This window comes from Panthera pardus, unplaced genomic scaffold (assembly GCF_024362965.1).
Source record: "Panthera pardus isolate Hobbes unplaced genomic scaffold, ASM2436296v1 HiC_scaffold_17, whole genome shotgun sequence".
In the NCBI taxonomy this organism is placed as follows: domain Eukaryota; kingdom Metazoa; phylum Chordata; class Mammalia; order Carnivora; family Felidae; genus Panthera; species Panthera pardus.
Genome location: NW_026526732.1, coordinates 33,423,137 through 33,444,272, shown reverse-complemented (window position 1 = coordinate 33,444,272; position 21,136 = coordinate 33,423,137). Strand labels below are relative to the sequence as shown.

General features: G+C 40.3%; 1 protein-coding gene across 7 annotated transcripts in view; it reads left to right on the top strand.

Moving 5' to 3' along the window:
- AKAP7 (A-kinase anchoring protein 7) overlaps positions 1-21,136 on the top strand; it is a 151,907-nt gene that overhangs the window by 109,324 nt on the left and 21,447 nt on the right. For 2 of the 7 annotated variants that reach the window (XM_019420616.2, XM_019420617.2), the window contains exon 8: positions 3,839-3,907. The exons of 2 other annotated variants lie outside the window; for them this stretch is intronic. In XM_019420616.2, coding sequence (XP_019276161.2) covers positions 3,839-3,907 — 69 coding nt within the window. Of the gene's footprint in view, positions 1-1,002; positions 1,450-3,838; positions 3,908-21,136 lie in introns of those variants that run through there. 3 more of the 7 variants (XM_019420621.2, XM_019420622.2, XM_053904487.1) reach the window with 3 other exon arrangements.

The window sequence follows — 21,136 nt, the reverse complement described above, 5'->3', positions numbered from 1 at the left end:
GAGATCCAAAACTCTGACAACAGGTCAGAATTTCATCACTGTTCATACCTGACAGACCTGGGATTCAAAGCTCTGGCTTTCTACTTCTAAAGGTTTTATGGCTACAGCAACGTTGGTGATTAGGGAATGCCAGGACTCACTCATTTTTTTCAATGAAGAGTGTTCACTACAGATCTTTCTTTAATGCACAAAGTAGTATTTCACATAAAAAATTGACAGTTTTTATTTTTCCAAGCTGCCTACTCTTTTTGTTTAGGGGAGTGTGAAAGCAGATACCCTGCATTCAGAAACATGGGAGGTTTTTGTGATCATCCCGAGCCCTCTCTTTCCACCTCCTGGTAAATGGGTGTATGTGCCTTGCCAGGAAGTAGAGCAGGAAAGCAGGGATTTGCATGGTATTTCTGGCACTAAGAACAGCCTTTTATTCCTGTAGTGTCATACAGTAAGGCTGTTCCCTACTCGAGGAAACAGATTTGGAGCTGTTACTTGAAATCGGTTATCTCATGTCATGAAGTTCAAAACTAGTCGTGCTGTCCCCAAATTTGCTTACCCACCTCGTGATCTTTTTCTCAGTGATGCTTCTAGGTTTGGGGAATTTTCTGGGCTATTGAATATTTGATGCTCTGATTTCAAAACTCATAATGTTGATTTCCTGCCTTAATAGAAAAACAAAGCTGTATTTCAGAAGGCAGGTGTTTAAAAGATAACGCTGTCAAGTGCAGGCAACCATTGGTATCTTCTTTTACCCCCATTTTCCCTGTCATTTCTCCAGTTTGTGCAGTTTGTGGGGTAGTTAGTGGTACTTCATTCAAGTTGGGTTTTCAGTGTTGTGCAACGTCAGGTTCCTTATTCATAAAACAAAGAAACAAATCTCCTGGGGATAAAAGAAAGCTCTTCCTCCTTAAATAGCAGACAGAAAGTGAAGAGATTGTTTTTTTTTTTTTTTTTTTTTTTGTCTGTGAATTTCTCTGTGTAATTACTCTGTTTGTCTGCAGGAGAGAGGACGACTCGGCGTGGTTTGTCCTTGATTATCTTTCTTAAAGACACACACGGTCACGCAGACAGTGCTGGCGGCTCTCATCTAAGGCTGGGCAGCTGGGAGCTCTCAGTTGTGTGGGAATCGGGGGAGCATATGGCCCCTTGGTTCACCGAACGCGGGTCCCGGTCCCGGAGCAGCCGCCTCTGGCTGGGGACCGGGAGGTGGAGCCTGCCTGCTCACCGCCGCAGCGACTTGCCTTCTGCTTTCTCTCTGCCGGCTGTGCATTGGCTCTCCGTGCCACGCGTGCTGTTCCTCGGAGTGGAATAGGCAGGGCGTGCTCGCAGACCGCGGTCCAAACTGCAGTTTCTATTTGGGGTGCCCAGGGAGAAGAGCACCGGGAAGGAAAGACAGCACCAGTGCCATGGGCCAGCTTTGCTGCTTTCCTTTCTCAAGAGAGGAGGCAAAAATCAGTAAGTGTGGTGACTGTGCCGTGCAGAACCCCGAGTGCCTGTTTTGTGTGGTTGTCTTCTAGTGGTAGTTTGGGGTTTTTTTTTTGTTTTTTGTTTTTTGTTTTCCTTATGGGAAAGGTAACAGAATAACTGTGGTTTTTCAAGTGCGTTTCTGAAAAGGGTGGGTAGGTATGTAGTTGATAATTAACTGACAAAAGTACATTTACAAATGGCTACGTTAAAAATACAAAATAGTGAAAACTCCTTTTTTATTTTTCGGCGGTTCGATGAATCCCACAGCTCATTCTCATCACACTATCTAGAGTCAGAGTTGAGTTTTGACTTTCTTTAAATCACTGCCTTGTGATTTGATATATTTGTATGAGCCAGACTTCATTTTTCTTATCTGAAATTGGGATATTTTGGGAGCGGTGCTCGATAACAGCAGACAGAGAAGTAAAGCTGGGTCTAAAATGACGTATATTACACATTTGCAGCTATTTTCCCGTGTCCTCCGCTTTGTTCTCTGTGGAGGGGGATTCAGGTGTAACTGGGAGGCCACTCCAAGCAAGTGATGCGGCTTTGCTTCCCAGCGAGAACCTCACGAATGTTTTTAAGCCAGTGTCAGGCAGATTCAACATCTGCTTACGGTTTAGAAAACAGAACTTAAAGTGATGACACTTGCATTAGTTAGTTGCTTTTCCCTCACTGGATCGTGCATACTCCCTTACGTTTTGGCTTACTTAGTGTGCTGAATAGGATTTGGCTTACACTAGTTGCCCCCCCAATACTGAATTTGTAGTTCTTTTTGTGGTCATACTTACCAAATTTGCAGCCATATTTGTGTCACATCAGTGCTTTGCTTAAATAGATTTAAGTAAGTCTATAGAATCGCCTGATATCTGGTTCAGATACTCAAAGGTCCACATCTGGCTTATACGTCCTGCTGCTTGTTCTGGAAACCAGCCAGGGACAGGTTTTGAAAAAAATTAATATGCATCCTGTACCTGTTCACTTGAGAAATAAGCCTGTTTTTACAAGAAATCTTCTGGGAATGCTTTGGAATAAATGTTGGGAGACTTCGGAGCATTTGATTATTAACAAGAGCCAATAGGTGTGCTGCAAATTTTACCTGTGAGAATGACATCGTACGGTACCTGATTTAAAAACCCGAGATGAGTCTACAACAGAATTGTTCATTTTTTAACAATGAGCACTGGCATTAGTGTGACAGCCTGAAACTTTCCAGGTAGTTGTCAGAATGATTTATTTGTAGTTCGCAAGGGTTACGGTTGATTGACTGATTGCTTAAACAGCACCCGCATCTGAAACACTGTGGTGTGGACAGATGTAGGGACAGCGAATTCTCCCCTATCCTTCTTTACCTTTCCCCACTTCCTATTCCACTGCTCCACATTTTCCCTCGACACCTGCTTTCCTTCTATTCGGTTTCTCTCCTTCCCCCTGGGTAAGCAGTCTTCTTGGTGCTAACAGAAGTCAACTTTCACCTCATTGAGGAATTTGGTCTTCTCTGTCTTTTTCATCTGGAATTGTGGGGTGCAGAGTCTCGTATTTTATGTAAGTGCTTAATATAGCTTGATAGGAAGTGGTATATACTGCTTTGGGGGGTTACTTCCTCAACTTCCAAAATTATAAAAAGAAAATGAGGACAGGACACTGTCTGAAGTGAAGTTCTAGTTCAGAAGTGCAGATTATGGCTGGGATCAATGCATTCGCACCCCTTTTCTCTCCTCTGCCCCCACCGCTGCTGCTGACCTTTTGCACCGCCCCCCACCATTCTTGCAGTTGTCTTTGATTTTGACATTGCTTCACTGTTTTTCTCCTCACGATCTGCTCCACACTCCATCATCACACATCCCATCAGCTGTTTTCTGACGCCGTGTTTAATTTGTCTGCTACAGGATGGTCTAAAGAGAAGCTTCTCTGCCAGGCACTGCTGTGCTGCTGGTAACACATGTCTAATAGTACTTACGAAGGGGACTTGGGAAAAAAAAGTGTTTAGAGAATTCATTAGCCAGCATGCCTCAAGAAACAAGTAAATTAGCACTAACTGTAGATAGCCAGTCCATAAGTTGTGTTGATAACATGTAAAAGAATCCACAATAGACATTTGGGAGGGCCCATCATTTTTCTGATTGTATAGTAACCTCCTGGGTCTTAATCGTCCTTGTGTCCCCACCTAGTAGCCTTGTTAGCCTGCTCTGAGCCAACAAACTCAGTGGGGACCTACTAGGGACACAGCACAAAAATGCAAATGCCCACATCCTTCAGTTCTGCTGTAAAGGATGATGGCTCTGGAATATACCTCCTTAGGGCAGCTCAAATTATGGAGAATTGAACGAGGTCTTGGTGAAAGTTTAAATTTGTGGATGTCATTCTCAAAACACAGGTGAGTTGGAAAGCCCGTCCTCTACCGTCCTGCAGAGGTACAGAAAGGATATATCCAGCTGGCCAAGTGGTAAGACTCAAGTGACCCCCTTCCCCCTCCCACTGCTGCTTTAGCCTGCTTTTACCCTTGGTGGTGGTGGTGCATAAAAAGTATTCCCATTTAATTTGTTTGTTAGTGCTATTTTAATCTATTGATAGCAAACAAAATGATTGTTTAATCAACTAGTTGTGCAGGGACCTAAGTTTGTGTGGAGTTAACTGTGTACATAGTCAGAAATCTTGGTAATGGGGTGAATAGTCAAGTACGGTAGAACCCAAAGTGGTTTATTTTTCAATTAATGCAGCACAAAGCGACTACACCCTTTTTGTTTAAATCCCAGCAATGAACATTTTCTTAAACTGTATACTTTTGGGCCATAATGAATAGCATGTACTGATAATAAATGCATGCTTCTTACAAGATTAACAAATGCATTCATTGCAAGACCAATTCTTTCTGTTGCTACACAGGCACATAACATTAAACATTACTGTAGATATTGTAGGATGAACAGATGTTGTATATACTCTCAATCTAGTAGTTTTTGCTGAATTCTTATAATAACTCCTGTTTTCTCTGAATTGCCTAGTTTCTCGTAGTGAGTTTCCTGAAGGGGATGTCCATGAATAGGAATGTTATTGTACAGCCTTACTGACCACTGTACTTTATCAATCTCATTAAGTAGACTTCAAAGGAAAACTTAATAACTAAAGGCAGACACTTCCGTAACTAATTAGAAAACACTCTACTTGCTCTTTCCCTATTGCAGATTTTCCCATTTTGAAGTACATTGATTTTATGTAGAATGAAATAGATGTATGTTCAAAGATGAACCATACTGCCTCATAAGCTAGTAGTTACTGTCACTGGAGGTATTCAACATAGGATGAGAAGCCATTCTAGGAATGTTGTGAAGGGTGAACAGAAGAGCTAATAACTGGATATATTGGCAACTTGGTTACTTTGTAACCCTGATATTCTGTGATACTGAAAATAAAACAGTATGTATTTCAACAAGACACATATTTTAATTTGACAAGTATGTGTCTTTTTATTGTGGTATAATTGACCTAAAATATTATATTAATTAATTTCATGTGTACAACATTGTGATTCGACATGTGTATACATTGGGGACTGATAATTATAGTCTGTTGCCATGCAAAGTTAATACCATATGTATTCCCCATGCTGTATATTATAATTCCTTGACTTATTTATATCATAGCTGGAATTTGGTACCTCTTGTTACCCTTCACCCATTTCACTTCCCTATTCCTTCCCCTCTGGCAATCACTAGTCTGTTCTCTGTTATCTATGAGTCTGGGTTTTATTTTGTTTGTTTTAGCTTCCACATATAAGTAAAATCATGCAATATTTCTCTTTCTCTGTCTGGCTTATTTCACATGGCATAATACCCTCATGTTGTTGTAATATGGTTATCTTTCGTTCTTTTTTTGTGGCTGAGTAGTATTCTGGTATTCTGTGTGTGTGTGTGTGTGTGTGTGTGTGTGTATTCCACATCTTCTTTATCCATTCATCTCAATGGATATTTAGGTTGTTTTCAAATCTTGGCTATTATAAATAATATTGCAATGAATATAAATGTGCATGTATGTTTTCAAAATTAGTGATTTTGTTTATTTTGATAGATACCCAAAAGTGAAATTTCTGGATCATATGGTAGTTCTATTTTTTAATTTTTTGAGGAACTTTCTATTGTTTTCCATAGTGGCTGCACCAACTTCTATTCCCACCAACTGTGCATGAGAGTTCCTTTTTCTCCACATCCTCACCTACGCTAGTTATTTCTTGTCTTTTTGATAATAGCCATTTTGGCAGGTGTGAGGTGGTATCTCATTGTGGTTTTGATTTGCATTCCCCTGATGATGAGTGATGTTGAGCATCTTTCATGTGTCTGTTGACCATCTGTATGTCTTCCTTGGAAAAATGTCTATTCAGATCCTCTGCCCATTTTTAAATCAGATCTTGTTGTTGCCATTGAGTTGTATGAGTTCTTTATATATTTTGGATATTAGCCTCTATGGGATATATAATTAGCAGAGGTCTTCTCCTATTTAATAGATTGCTTTTAATTTTGTTGATGGTTTCCTTCACTGTTCAGGAGTTTGTTTGTTTGTTTGTGTTTTTTTCCCCAGAAGCTTTTTAAGTTTGACGTAGTTCCACTTGTTTATTTTTGTTTTTATTTCCCTTGCCTTTGGAGACAGATCTAAAACCAAATCATTAAGACACTTGTCAAGGAGCTTACCACCTGTCTTTCCTTCTAGGAGTTTTATAGTTTTAGGTCTCACATTTAAGTCTAATCCTTGAGCTAATTTTTTATATAGTGGTTCAGTTCCTTTTGCATTTAGCTACCCAGTTTTTTAACACCATTTATTGGTGATACTGTCCTTTCTGCATTATATGCTCTTGTCTCCTTTGTCATATACTGATTGACTTTGTTTGCATGGGTTTATTTCCGTTCTGTTCTGTTAATCTATGTATCTGCTTTTATGCCAATATCATACTGTTTTGGTCACTATAGTTTTGTAGTATAGTTTGAAATCAGGGAGTGTGATACCTCTAACTTTATTCTTTTGTCCTAAGATTGCTTTGGCTAATTTGTGGTCTTTTATGGTTCTAACAGTCATTAGAAGTATTTGTTCTGGTTTGTGAAAAATGCCATTGGAATTTTGACAGGGATTTCATTGAATCTGTAGATTGCTTTGGGTATTTGGGCATTTTAACAATATTAATTCTTCCAGTCTATGAGTGTGGAATATCTTTAAATTTATTTGTGTCTTCTTTAGTTTTTTCATCAATGACTTATAGTTTTCACTGTACAGGTCAGTCTTTCACCTTCTTGATTAAGTTTAATTTTAGATATTTTTTGATGGAATTATAAATGAGATTTTTTTCTTGATTTCTCTTTCTGATAGTTTGTTATTAGTGTATAGAAATGCAACAGATTTTTGTATTTTATTTAAAGTTTATTTATTTATTTTGAGAGACAGAGAGAGAGAGAGAGAGAGAGAGAGAGAGAGAATACAAACAGGGAAGGGGCAGAGAAAGAGGGAGAGAGAAAGGATTCCAAGCATTCTCAGTGCAGAGCCTGACACAGAGCTTAAACATGAGATCATGACCTGAGCCAAAACCAAGAGTCAGACATTTAACTGACTGAGCCACCCAGGCCCCCCAGATTTTTGTATTTTAATTTTGTGTACTGCAACTTTGTTGAATTCATTTATTCAGAGCCTGACACAGAGCTTAAACATGAGATCATGACCTGAGCCAAAACCAAGAGTCAGACATTTAACTGACTGAGCCACCCAGGCCCCCCAGATTTTTGTATTTTAATTTTGTGTACTGCAACTTTGTTGAATTCATTTATTAGTTTTAATAATGTTGGGTAGAATTTTAAGGGTTTTCTCTATAAAATGTCATGTCATCTGCAAATAGTGACAATTTTACTTTTTTCTTACCAGTTTGGATACCATTTATTTCTTTGTCTTGTCTGATTGCTTTGGCTAGGACTTCCAAAACTGTGCTGAATAAAAGTGGGGGAAGTTGGCATCCTACTCTTGTTTCTGGTCTTAAAGGCTGTAGGTTTGTCATGTATATAACCTTTATTATGTCAAGGTACATTTCTTCAATACCCATTGAGTTTTTATCATAAATGGATGTTGAATTTTGTCAAATGCTTTTTCCCACATCTACTGAGATGATCATACGACTTTTACCTTTCATTTTGTTAATGTCACATTGATTGATGTTGAACTATCCATGCATCCCTGAAATAAATCTGACTTAATGATGGTATATTATCCTTTTAATGGATTTGTGAACTGGTGTGTTAATACTCTGTTGAGGATTTTTGCATCTATGTTCATCAGGGGTATTGGCCTGTAATTTTCTGTTTTTATGGTGTTCTTGCCTGGCTTTGGCCTCAGGGTAATGGCAGCCTCATAAAATCAGTTTGCAAGCATTCCTTTCTCCTCAGTTTTTTGGAAGAATTTGAGAAGAGTAGGTATTAAATCTTCTTTGAATATTTGGTAGAATTCACCAGTGAAGCCATCCAGCCCTAACCCTTTTTTGTTGGGAGGTTATATGTTTTAACAGTGCATATGGGGCGCCGGGTGGCTCAGTTGGTTAAGTGTCCAACTTCGGCTCAGGTCACTATCTCACGGTTCGTGAGTTCGAGTCCCGCCTCAGGCTCTGTGCTGACAGCTCAGAGCCTGGAGCCTGCTTCTGATTCTGTGTTTCCCTCTCTCTCTGTCCCTCCCCCACTCACAGTCTATCCCTCTCTGTCTCTCAAAAATGAATAAACGTTAAAAAAATTAAAAAAAAAAAACCAAGAAAACAGTGCATACATATTTTGCTTTTATATATGAAATATTTCTCAATATAGTTTTTCTGTTTGGCATGAATTACCAGGATAGTATTTGTTTCATAAATGTGAGCCAGATTTCAAGATAGTTTGTTTCTGATGATTTGGAATTTGATGATATTACATTAATATTTAATGAGGTAAACAGTGTTCATTTCATGTCTTGTGAATACTTAAATTTTTGAGCCTTAATTGCCATGGGGGATGTTGTTCAGTTACACTAAGGGAAGTCTGTATTTAGACTTTCCAAATCTCTGGACGGCTTCCTAGAAACCTTACAGGCTTATCCTCTGCTCTTCTTCTTTGCACTGAGATGCACCAACTTTGAGGTTATGTTTCATGTGTGCATTCCACCTCCTCACAGATTTAAAGTACCACGTATTCAGGGCCCTTGTCACATACCTCTCTTCATAGCCCCAGAGGTTAACATAGTGTGTTACCCAGAGGAGGCATGTTCTAAATGTTTTAATGACAAGAATGATACACATTTCCTGTTACGAGTATGAGAAAACTTGAGTATAAATCAGTCTGTCAGAGTACAGAATTTGAAATGACGCTGGTTAATGCTATAACCTATAAAGAACTTGGTTACTGAATGTGCTAGAAGCATTTTAATATGGTCTCACTTAGATGGCACAGCATGTGTCCCAGGAAATGTGTGATAGGGAGCCTCCCATCCGTGGACAACAACATTCATTTTCCTTCCTTGCCTGTAGAAATGTTTTGTACACAGGGACACAGCAAAGCTCTGCTTCTGCTGTTGCCTATTGAAAACATATGGCCTGTCCCTTGGCGTGAAATTTTTCCTGTAGAAAGAGCACAGGACTGGGAGTAAGGAGGTGTGGGCGAGAACTTCAGCTCTGCTACCAACATCCTGTCTGACACTGGGGAAGTTACTAATCTCTCTGGACCCCACTTCCTCATATTTAGGAAGGGGTTGAACTACCATGGTCTTGAAAGTTTATTCAGCTTCTCCCCATTTGTCCTGTAGAATTAAGAGGCTAAGAAATACGTAGTATAGATAGAATACAGTTCTTTCTTCTTCCCACTCTTCCACACTCCTCCTTCTCCTCTTTCTCCTTCTCCTCCTACTTCTTGTCCACCCCCCCCCCCTCCTCTTCTTTTTCACGTATTGAATGCTTTCTGTGTCAGGTACTACATGAGGATCGTTTGGAAAAGTGCTTATGAAGTGAAACCATTGAAAACTAAATGCTTCCAAAGCGTCCCAGTTGAGAGGGGACGTGGCTCAAAGCCAGGAGTTCGGAGGAGTTCTCTGTCACAGTGCTCTAGGGGTGCGTGGGGCCACAAGCTGGGAGGAGGCTGGGACTCCAGGAAGTTCAGTATCCTCTGCCCCCTTTCTGAAGCAGCGAAGCACAGAGAAGCCAGTGGTGCTCTGTGTAACCTGAGACTACACTTTGAATAAGATCCCTGTGGGTAATATTGTGGTAACACCTGTAATGTTGTGTGATCTAAAGAATTTAACCATAGTCACTAAAGACTAGATTTTTCTTTTCCTTTGCTAAATAATGTATACCCAAGAGATTTATGTTTCTAAAATTAAGTATAGGAACATTAGTGCAAATTCTCATAGTTACTATTCCTGTCTTAACTCCCTGATTCCCTTTGCTAATTCATCGGCTATAGAGGAACTATATTTCTTTTTGTTGCTGTTCTCAGACCATTTTTACAGTTTCCCTGGATCGTCTGATCAAATACTGAGTAATTTTCATTGGGAGCACAAAGGTTGTAGAATTTTTTTCCAGCCTCTAGTGCAGTCACTGGCTGCTGTGAGCTCTACCCAGATGCCCTGTCGAGCAATGTGATGTGACCTGTCCCTGTGTCTTCTTTCCTGGGTGAGGGCCATGTGAAGAAGGAGTGGAGAATCTGATGAACATAAAGGTTTTGGCTAATGGAAGAAAGCTTCCTGTATTACCCCTTCCTGGGGCATTTGCATTTTAACGAGGCTTATTATCCCAAGGGCTCTTGGGAAGTATTTGTAGTAAAATAATGAAATAAATTAAGCAGCAGTAATGACTTAGTTCAAAATAATCTCTAGTGGAGGAATTTTGGGCAACCAGTAAAACTCTTTCAGGGCATCTGATAAATCACTTTCTGTAGATAATTGCCTTCTTGTTAATTAAGTTGGTCCTAATATGTAAGTCTTTGAGCTTTCATCCACAGATTTTTGAAAAGAAACTTAGAAGAGTGCTAAAACTCAGTGCTGAAAGCGAGGGATTTTGGAGACAGACTCAGCTTACGTCTTTGGTTCTAATATTTACTATATAACTTCTCTAAGCCTCTGTACTCTTATCTTCAATATCTACTTATTATGGGAATTAAATAAGCTAATGTCTGTAAAATGCTTGACACTGTGATGGGCATGTAATAGACCCAGTCAATATAATTGTAGTCATCTTAAAAATCAGCTTGGCAGAACTATGGTTTTATTTCTGTCATCCCCAGAAGGGGAAAAAGGGGCCTTACAAATCCCAGACCTTGAATTATTGAGTAGACTTTGTGTAGCATTTTTTCCTTTGAGGCCCTCCCTCCCCTTCTCCCGGGGGTCTGTCTGGCAGGATGCCTTACTTCCCTACCCTAGGAGAGACATGTGGTTCAGGCAGAGTTAACTGAGGGTCTTCCCTAAGATATGATAGAGGGTCTATCTTCCTTTTGGGTTGTGCATGGAAAGAATGTAAACGTAAGACTGCTGGTTGATAGGGAGTCAGTGGGAGTCTTCCTGAGAATGAAACCAGCACAGAAAGGAGACCAGAGAAGGAGAGAGAAAGAGTCAATCCAGATGATACTATCTGAACCTCTGAGTTCAGCCATGATGAAGACCTTCTTTATTACGGAAAGCAGTAAGTCCTCCCCTTTTTCTTTGCTTAAACTGGCTTAAGTTTTTGTCACCTGCAACCAGAAGGCTTCAGATACTATTACAGAGGACACTCGGTATCTGTAAGAGTAGGACCCATTCTGGAACAAATATTTACAAACCTGTCAAAGAAGTGAAACCTCTCAAAAAAAAAAAAAAAGTGAAAACTCTGATTTCTTCTGAACCTTCATGTTCCATTTTGGTGGCAATGAAATTTAGCTTTAAGTGAGAACTGTTTTAAGGAGGTATTCCGTGCACTTCAACTAGTATTGTTGAGCACCATACATTTGGAAAGCTCTGAGCCAGGGGTCATGAAAGGTGCAGTGATGATGACACACAGTCCCTATTGTTGGAGGACTTCTTTTTAATTTACCATGACTTTTTAAAAAGAGATGTGTTGTTTCCCAGTGTTTATTATGCCCTGAGCGGAAAAAGCCAAGATGAAAGATCTTGGTGTTCTCAGTGGCATGAACAAAGCCACACCCCTTCCACAGCAGGGAAGTTACACGGCTACGTGAGCCAAGTCCAGCAAGAGTGAGTTAATTACCACTCAGAGTGGAAGTTGCCTCAGACTCCCGTCACAGGTAGTGGTTACAGCCTGACGCAGGCAAACCCCATTTCTACAACAAACATTTTAGCAAATAAAGTTTCCTACAGCAAACACTTACAATGTCAAAGATACAAGTTAACAGAACCCAGAACTGTTGAAAGCAACCTTTCCATTGTACAGTCACGTTCTTTGTCCTTGGCAAGTAGGCATAGACAAGAACTGAACTCTGTGATGAAAATATAAAGAACAAGTATAGTTTTAACCTAAAAGTCTGTGGTAAACTAGGATATACATGATACTAATTTTACCAAAAGCTGAGTCAAAGGTATGTGAGGTTTATAATTTTCTGTTTCTACACACTGCCCCCAAAACTTGTGAGTTTATTCAAGGACATTTGTAAGCCTAAGATATATATACAGAAAAATTACAGTGCCTGAGAGAAAGTGTTGTGAAAACAGGATGCTTGGAGTAGATAGAGAGGTTTCACATTCCCAAGAGAGACAGAGCTCACCTAGTTGGTAATGCTGATGGGAGAGGGAAGAAGGAATCTGATGGAAAAGGGTGACCTACTTTTTTACATGTTTCCACAGCCCCTCCCCTCACCTCCCCTTTTGTCTTTGTGGTTAGAATGTTGGTGTTGGCATTTGCCACGTAAGTTAATTTGATGTCTCACATCTGACTGTTAGAGCAAAAATAAAATTAACACTTTCTAAGCATTTAAAAGATTCAGCTAAAGTTAGCTGTGAAGCTCAGCTTTTTCAGAGTTTTGATTGATGTTTATGATAGCTAATAAAATGGCAAGCAGATGATCTGTTAGTCTAAGACTTTCTATGTAGGTCTATAGCCGTCAGACCTTATTTAGAATTCTGACAAGCGGGAGTGTGTCCCGTGGAGGGAGGCCAGGATGGTGAGCCTGGAAACCACATCATCAGAGGAAGGCCGAGAGGGGCGCCTGGGTGGCTCAGTAGGTTAAGCGTCCGACTTCGGCTCAGGGGATGATCTCACAGCTCATGATTTCGAGCCCCACATCAGGCTCAGTGCTGACGGCTCAGAGCCTGGAGCCTGCCTCAGATCCTGTGTCCTCCTCTCTCTCTGCCCCTCCCCCACTCATGCTCTGTCTCTCAAAAATAAATAAACATTAAAAAAAAAATTAAAAAAGAAGGCTGAGGGATTATGGCTGCTGAACTAGGAGGAAATAAGGCAGATGAATTAGTTGTCTTGAAATATTTGGAGGTCGCTTTAACATGGAAGGAAAAGAAGAATTATTCTGTATGGTTCCGGTGAGGCAGAATTAGGACAGTGAGTGTGAGTTTTTTACACATTGTCTTTTGGTGATTTTAGATATATAAAACCCAGTAGTATGTTAATTATGTTTGTAATAATTCTTGTTTTAAATAATGAAGATACTGAAATGGAGTCCTAAAGCAGAGAGAAATTATCATAGTCAAATTTACATTAATAATTCTTAATTTTAAGCCACCTTAAATGGAGGACCAAAGTTTTTATGAAAAAAAGAGAGTGTGCCTCTCTATTTTTTATTTTATAATAACCATTAAACAACTATTTTAAACTAACTTCTTTAGAATCAACAACTTTGCTTTAAATTTTTTTTTTTTTCAACGTTTTTTATTTATTTTTGGGACAGAGAGACTGAGCATGAACGGGGGAGGGGCAGAGAGAGAGGGAGACACAGAATCGGAAACAGGCTCCAGGCTCCGAGCCATCAGCCCAGAGCCTGACGCGGGGCTCGAACTCACGGACCGCGAGATCGTGACCTGGCTGAAGTCGGACGCTTAACCGACTGCGCCACCCAGGCGCCCCTCAACAACTTTGCTTTAAAACAGAAAGGTAATATACAACTTTGGGCTCTTGTCTAGGTATCCTGTTGTACTTATGCACCACATTAAATGTTGATCGTTGAATTCGGTAGTAACAATGGGAGTTGGTACCAATAAACCCTAGAGATAACAAGCTAAGGTGTGTTGCCTATTGTCTTTATAATTTCATAATTTATGAAAATATTGTTTCCAAATTTAAGTTTATTTAAATTAATTTTCCTAATATGGGTATAGTAAATTTAAGGTAATAATTCAATGTGATGCTATTTGTATACTGTATAGTATACACTAATCTTCTCTATAAAATTAAATTTGCAGATTTGTAGGTTTTATAGAACCTAAAAAATGTATATGTGAAACGATACGAAATTTAAATATTAAAAGGCATAATAAATTGTTTTATAAGAAGCATGTTCATAAAACATGCAGTTTTTCTAAAAAAAAAAAAAACAAAAAAAAAAAACAGCATTTCAGCTGCTCCTGACTTTGTATTCTTTGTTTTTTTATCATTCATGTCTTAGTCTTCGGGAAATACAACCTTGTGTGGGGAAGATAAAGAAACAGTTTGTGTCATTTAGGATCTGGTCAAGCAAATTAGAATTACACTTTTTTTTTTTTAATTTTTTTTAATGTTTATTATTTGAGAAAGAGACAGAGAGCAAGCAGGGGAGGGGCAGAGAGAGAGGGAGACACAGAATCGGAAGCAGGCTCCAGCCTCTGAGCTGCCAGCATAGAGCCTGACGTAGGGCTCAAGGCCACAGACCGTGAGATGATGACCTGAGCCGAAGTCGACCGCCTAAGTGACTGAGCCACCCAGGCGCCCCACACTGGTTATTTTTAACAGAGGATTTCACATAGGGGATTAATGAAACAAATTTTGGAGGAATAAAGTATTGCATAGGCAATACTGAGAAAAAACATAGGTAGTGACTTTCAGTCTGGGGTACCGTGGGGAAGGATCTCACGGATCTGAGACTCAGACCTTTGAGGAGGGGTTGCTGTCTCCCAGGAGGTGCCCCAGAACTCAGAAATGGGCCCTGGAAAGCTGGGATTCTAGCCTCGAAGGAGCGGACACTGGCCTGCTTTGCTCTTCTCTCTGAGGGAATATAGTGAGGCTGGTTCCAGGAGTGGGGAAATAAGTGAAAACTGGAACCAACTGGAATGAGCAGCCACTATCGGGGGCTGAGCTGTAGCTGGGGCAACACTGCCAGGAACAATGAGCAAACCACAAAAGGCGAGTTCCTTTCCCCCTTGTGCAGCTGTCCAGTTTCCCTCTGGAGCTTCTTCCTGGCAGAACCATAAGTAAAAGCTGTGGCAGGTACAGGTTGTAAACTATACAACCCTGGAGGGTACTAATCATATCAAAGACCTAGCTGGCAAAGGAGGAATACGTTTGCTGGCTCCCAGCTCCAGTATCATAAAGCTGAATAAAGAAGGTGAGTTCAGAGCTGAGGGACCATATAGTTTAGTAACTGGCACACAGTGGTTGGCTGTGTTTTAACATTATTTCAAAAAGAAATACAGTTTAAAAATAGGTAGTAGTAATGAAACTAATTGTTAAGGTTTTTCTAACAAAATCCATCACCCAGGTCAATTTAATAAACTTAGAACAAAATTATTTTTAAACTAACTCATCGTTTATGAAATTCTTTAAAAATAATTTATCTTTTAAAGTTTATATGTTCTGCAACCTTACCAATCTTACTTATGATTTTTTGTGTGAATATTTCTTTTTTTCCCCCAGTTTTATTGAGACATAATCAACATATAATTTTGGTGAATATTTTTTTACACCAATTCTCTCATTCCAAATGAATGATGTTCACTGTCAGTGCATGATAGAGGGACAGGTTGGTGAATTAGGTGTGGGGGGAATTACACCTGCAGCCAGGTGGAAACTAATGTTTGGAATGAGAAGCTGTGGTCTCCCAGCTTTGGAAATTAAAGGGAAAAACGAAGGCTCAGATGCCAGGAGGTCAAGGCTGTCTGTGGAATGTTCTGTAAAGTCTGAGGAATTCTTAAAAGGATCTGGGAATCAGTCAGTCAGAACAGAAATAGAAAAGGGCAGTCAGAAGAGTCAAAGCAGTGAGAGGTCAGATGCCAGAAAGTCACATACATCAAGGCAAATTTACTCTTTTTTTTATTAAAAGGGAGAACTTACTGACACACACTTGCAAACAACAAGAGTAGGGTAGATAGAGTTGACCTTGAGGCTGACTGATGGGCATTATAGCCCTCCATATCTGTCTCTTCCAGCAGCTTCTGTGTTCTCACCCTCTCAAGCTCTGTGACTTCCAGCAGCTCTTGAGAACATTTTTCCTGTTCAGCATTTGAGAAGAATGCATTTCTCTTTCCTACTCCCCATATATAAAATCTGAGGGAAGGTACGGGTTATAAACTACACACCCTTGGATGGTATCATACGTATCAAAGATGTTGTAATTTATATATTATGGCATAAAGTACTTTTATACCCTAATAAAAGCTGTATATTGTGAAAAATTTCCCAGAGTTAGAAATGAAGTGTCTTGAGGAAGGGACACTTAAAAACATTTACACCAGGCGCCGTATGAACCAGTGGTTGCTCTGGTAGACCAGCAGCCCCACTGGAGTCCTGTGGAATGTGAGATGAGCAGTGATCCGAAGGGGAGAAGTGAAGTGGACGGCTCTTATCAGAAAGGGTGGAAGGTAGTTGAGGAAAGGATTGGGGGCCAATCATCATGAAGTCCGTGTGGCCCGGAACCCTGTGGGGGTGGTCAGCAATGGAGCAGTCACTGATCCCGAAGGAACCGTGCTGTGTGTGCTCTTCCGGTTCCTGACAAGAACCACCGTGCATCCCCTTTCATTCTAAATATTGGGAAGCTCAGAATCCAGCTCCCAGATCTCATGATCTGCACTTCTGTGATCTATACTTCCCTCTGTTCTTTTCTTGCTGTGACAATTTATGTTTTTTCTTGGTGCCGATTTTTACTTTTTACTTATAGTGTACTTGTTACTATATATATATTTTTGCCACTAATTATCTCAAATCTTCTTGAGACGGGATGATGAACAGATGAATGATGGAAAGAAGCATGTGGCTGAAGAAGATACGGAATGGCCCTACTAGGAAAACAAGAGCAAAGCTGAGGCTGCGAAAATTGTCACATCCACCACACGTGCATAATACACGTTCTGAAGTAGACATGCTCCTGGAAGGTTGCATAGAAACTAGACTTACGTGATTATTTTTATCAATTGGGATTTTCAGAAAATAACTGTTTCAATGCCTCGCATTCAGTGTGGTACATCTAGAAACCTAAAACCATCTGCCCCTCACTGTTTCAGCTGTGATCTGTTTGTTCGTTTGTCTGCTGAAAGGCCTTTTGTAAGATTAATTAGCAGTACTTCTTCTTTGTACCTAAGAAGGAATGTCATTTAGTTGCAACAGAATGTGAATGCAAGCCATAAGGAACAATGCATAAATGTATTGTTTGCAATCACTCCAACATTGTTTTAAAAAATATATAGTATAGGGGCGCCTGGGTGTCTCAGTTAAGTGTCCAACTGGCTCAGGTCATGATCTCACAGTTCGTGAGTTTGAGCCTCATGTCGGGCTCTGTGCTGACAGCTCGGAACCCGGAGCCTGCTTCGGACTCTGTGTCTCCCTCTCTGCCCTCCTCAGCTTGCACTCTGTCTCTCATAAATAACTAAATAAACATTTAAAAAAAATATACATATATGTATATGTGTGTGTATGTATATACACATATATATAGTATAAAGTGAGAAAGTTACTCTTACCATGTTTGCTATAGAGATGTATAGCAGGGAAATCATAAACAAATAGCCTTGTAGCCTTATGAGTTGAAAGAGGCTCTTAATATCCCTTTCACCTAAAACAGTAATAAATATTTGCTATGAGCAGGGAAGTATACAGAATGCTTTGTATTATTATCTTCCTTAATCTTCACAACAGCCCTATGGTATAGAACTACTGTTAACCCGAGTTTGCAGATAAAGAACATGTACCTCAGAAGGGGTAAGCACATTTCACAGGGATACGAAGCTAGTGAATGGGGAGCCAAGATTCTAGTCCTGGCATTCTGACCCTATAACTTAACAGGAAGCATTAGAAATATTTTCTGCTTGGAAGTCTCACTTTAGTGCTAAAGATATAGAAAGTATCATAAAAATACATTTCCAGTTGACAGGTAAGGAGCAGCATCCTTGTATAATGGCAAGAGTGTGGTTTGAGTCCCAGCTTTGCCATATTTAGGTGTATAGACTTGGGCAAGTCTCTTGGCTTTTCTGACCCTTGGTTTTCTCATAGGTAAAAGAGTGATAAGAATGTAAGTTTTTGATTTAAATGTGTGGGGAAAAAAGCCAGGCACGTAATAGGTACTTAATATTAAGTAGATTTATTATTATCAAAAGGACCCACAGGTATGATGATTACAGCTAAGTAAAGTAATGTCAGGTGCTATGAAAACATTGCTACGTAGAGGCTTGGGGCTCAGTGTGTAGTATCCTAGGTCTTTGAAGAAGCTGGTGCTGAAGGAACATGGCTCCTTAGCCTCTGAGGCTCCTGGGAAGAGATTCTAAGCAGCTGTACGTAGGGACAGGTTCTGGCTTATTCTGCAGAGACAGACATGCAGTGGTGGACATGACCAAGGTCCTCTCTGATCTCCTCCTTCTAACCATCTTCTCCATGCCCCACTTTCCCCAGTGACATCAGGCTTGCCATTAGGGTGACCTGGAGAGGAACCCAGTGTGACACTGTTCTTTGTCCACCCTGGTAAATATAGCGGGTTTCCAACCCGTACCTGAGACTTATTTGCTGCGAGCAGTTTTTCATACTTGGAGATCAAGAGCTTGGGAAGCAAACATCAACTGACCCAAGAAATGAATTAATGTTTACGTACATCAGCGCATTCTATGCTAGTTGAATTTCCTATTGTAACAATTCACATATTCAGAGAACTTTAATGAGCAGTGGATGTCACCAAAGGGAACTTTAAAATCATTTGATTTTTGTCTGAATGCTTTCTGAAAGCCTCTGGTAAATTGCTAGTCGTAGGTCATTGAGAAGAGAAAAGTATATCCTAAGTTACCCTCTTCAGTCATTCTTCCTGAGGCTAATGCAATAAATGTAGGAATTCACCACGCTTCAGTTTTGTCTTGTTTTTTAAATGAGTAACGAGACTGTGTTTAATGAACACAAGTTGGCAGTACAGGCGAGGACTGTGTTAGGAAGTGGGGGTGGTGAGGGTGAGTGGAGATATCACCTCTCGGCACCTCTCCCCTCTTCAGGGACTGACACTGTCCCCCTTGGAGACTCTCAGTGGTCTATAGGGACAGCAGAGCAGGATGACTGTCCCCTTTTACAGCTGGAGAAACTGGTTCCAGTGCTCAGAAGTGTACTCAGTTTCTTTATTCATTTTTATTACATGGCCTGAAGAATGGCCAAGGATGACCTTAAACCGTATTTCCTCTTGGTTTTATTTTAATGATTTATCATAATCAAGTTTTCGTTAACATCACACATTCTCTGTTTGACCCACTCTTATTGCCTGATAGATACGGTCCACAGATTGATCACTATTCACAAGCAGAATACGCTGACCAAATAGTTGTGTCCCTGGATTTTCGCTGGTCAGACTTTAAAAATTAGGTTTATGGGTGGGGAGCCTGAGTGGCTCAGTTGGATAAACGTCCGACTTCAGCTCAGGTCATGATCTTGGCGGTCCGTGGGTTCAAGTCCTGCCTAGAGCTCTGTGCAGCCAGCTGAGAGCCTGGAGCCTGCTTTGAATTCTGTGTCTCCCTCTCACTCTCTGCCCTCCCTGGCTCTCTCTCTGTCTCTGTCTCTGTCTCTCTCAAAAATAAATAAATTAAAAAAAAAAAAGAAAGAAAGAATGTGCATATTACTTGGTATGTCCTACAGGAGTCTTCACGGTGTCTCCCCTGAGAACATTTCCAGTCTCATCATTCTCGATCCCTCCTACTAACCACCCAGTTTATACTAGTCTGAGTTCTGCAGTTACCTGAGCAAGCTGCCTGGTCTTGCCCCTTCCACTTGTCATATCATTTCTACCCTGGTCCCCCTGAGAAACACTTAGAAGATCCAGCTCAAGCCTTACTTCCTACAGGAGATTTTCTTCTGATATTTCCCCCTAGGTAGAATTGACCATTCTGTCCTTTGTGTACCTACTCTATATTGTACATCTTTCCTTCTGAGCGTTCACGATCTCTTATTTCTCTCTTAACATGTGTTTCTTCCTGTGCTAAATTGCAGGTGTCCTGAAGGCAGGGCCCATATCGGATTCATTTCTGTATGCATAGCAGTGCTTATCACACAGAGGGTGCTTGCTGAATATGTGGAAAGAGACATGAAAGGAGGGAAGAAGGAAAGTTTGGAGATGGAGGGAAGGGATTATACTACCCTAATCAGTATCCATTACTTAGCTTTTCTTTTTCTTTTTCTTTTTTAAAGTTTATTTATTTATTTTGAGAGAGGATGTGAGCTGGGAGGGGGACAGAGAGAGCGAGAGCGAAAATCCCAAGCAGGCCATGCAGTTAGCACCGAGCCCAACATGGGGCTTAAACTCACGAACCTTGAGATCATGACCTGAGCCGAAATCAAGAGTCAGATGTTTAACCGACTGAGCCACCTAGGCGCCCCATCAATATCCATTGTTTAGTTTAAAAATGTTAACCTGAGAGCAAAACTTTCTGAATTTCTAATTTTTTCCCCCAATTAACCAACCCCCAATTTATGTGCTCTCCTGTATACCTTCACTTCCCCAGGGTGCAGGTGCACCAGAGAGCTGTGGTGTATCTGCCTGGGGGCGAGTGTCCTGGATGAACTCATCTACCTGATTTTGAGTGAGAACTCCAGATTTTCATCACTTCTATGTGATCTTAGACAGTTTGTGTAATCCCTTGTGTCTCATTGTTCTTACTTGTAATATGGGAAGAATAACACTTATTTTACCTCAGGAGGTTTCTTGGAGGACCAGATGCAATGTTTCTGAAAGCACTTTGAAGTGTGAAGTGTTATCTAAATGAATGGAAGGAAGTATTTCTGTAATGGCTGTTAGTGACCTGGCACCAATGGGAATTTTCTCAGCCGGCGGAACCTTTTGACCAGGGTGTGTCCTTATTGCTTGTAAAAGAGGAAAAATGATTTATATCACCAGATTAGATGGATGGCAGCATTTATGCTGCTGATCTAACCTTGGTGAACGTTGGTTGCCTTCAGATCAGGAAGGTGACCTTTATTTTTGCTTGAAGCAACTCCTAGCTGGGAATATCAGCCTAGGAAGAAAAGTATGTTACTGTGAGCATTTTCATACAAGTGAAAATTAATTCCAGCTAGTTGTGCTTTTAAGTTTTATGTAAAACTCTCTTAAGTAGATGATAAAAAATTACATGAACATAATAAGTTTTTCCATTCAAAGCAGTGCTCATTTTCTAGCCCCCTACCCGTGCTAAGTTGATCATGATTATTTTAAAAATTGATGCTTTTGACATGGTTGAAACTACATTTATTTCCTCTTTGTCACAAGAATAATTTTCCAAGGGTAACCAGACTTCCGTCAATACTCCTTTGTACCAGGGCTCGTGTTGGAAA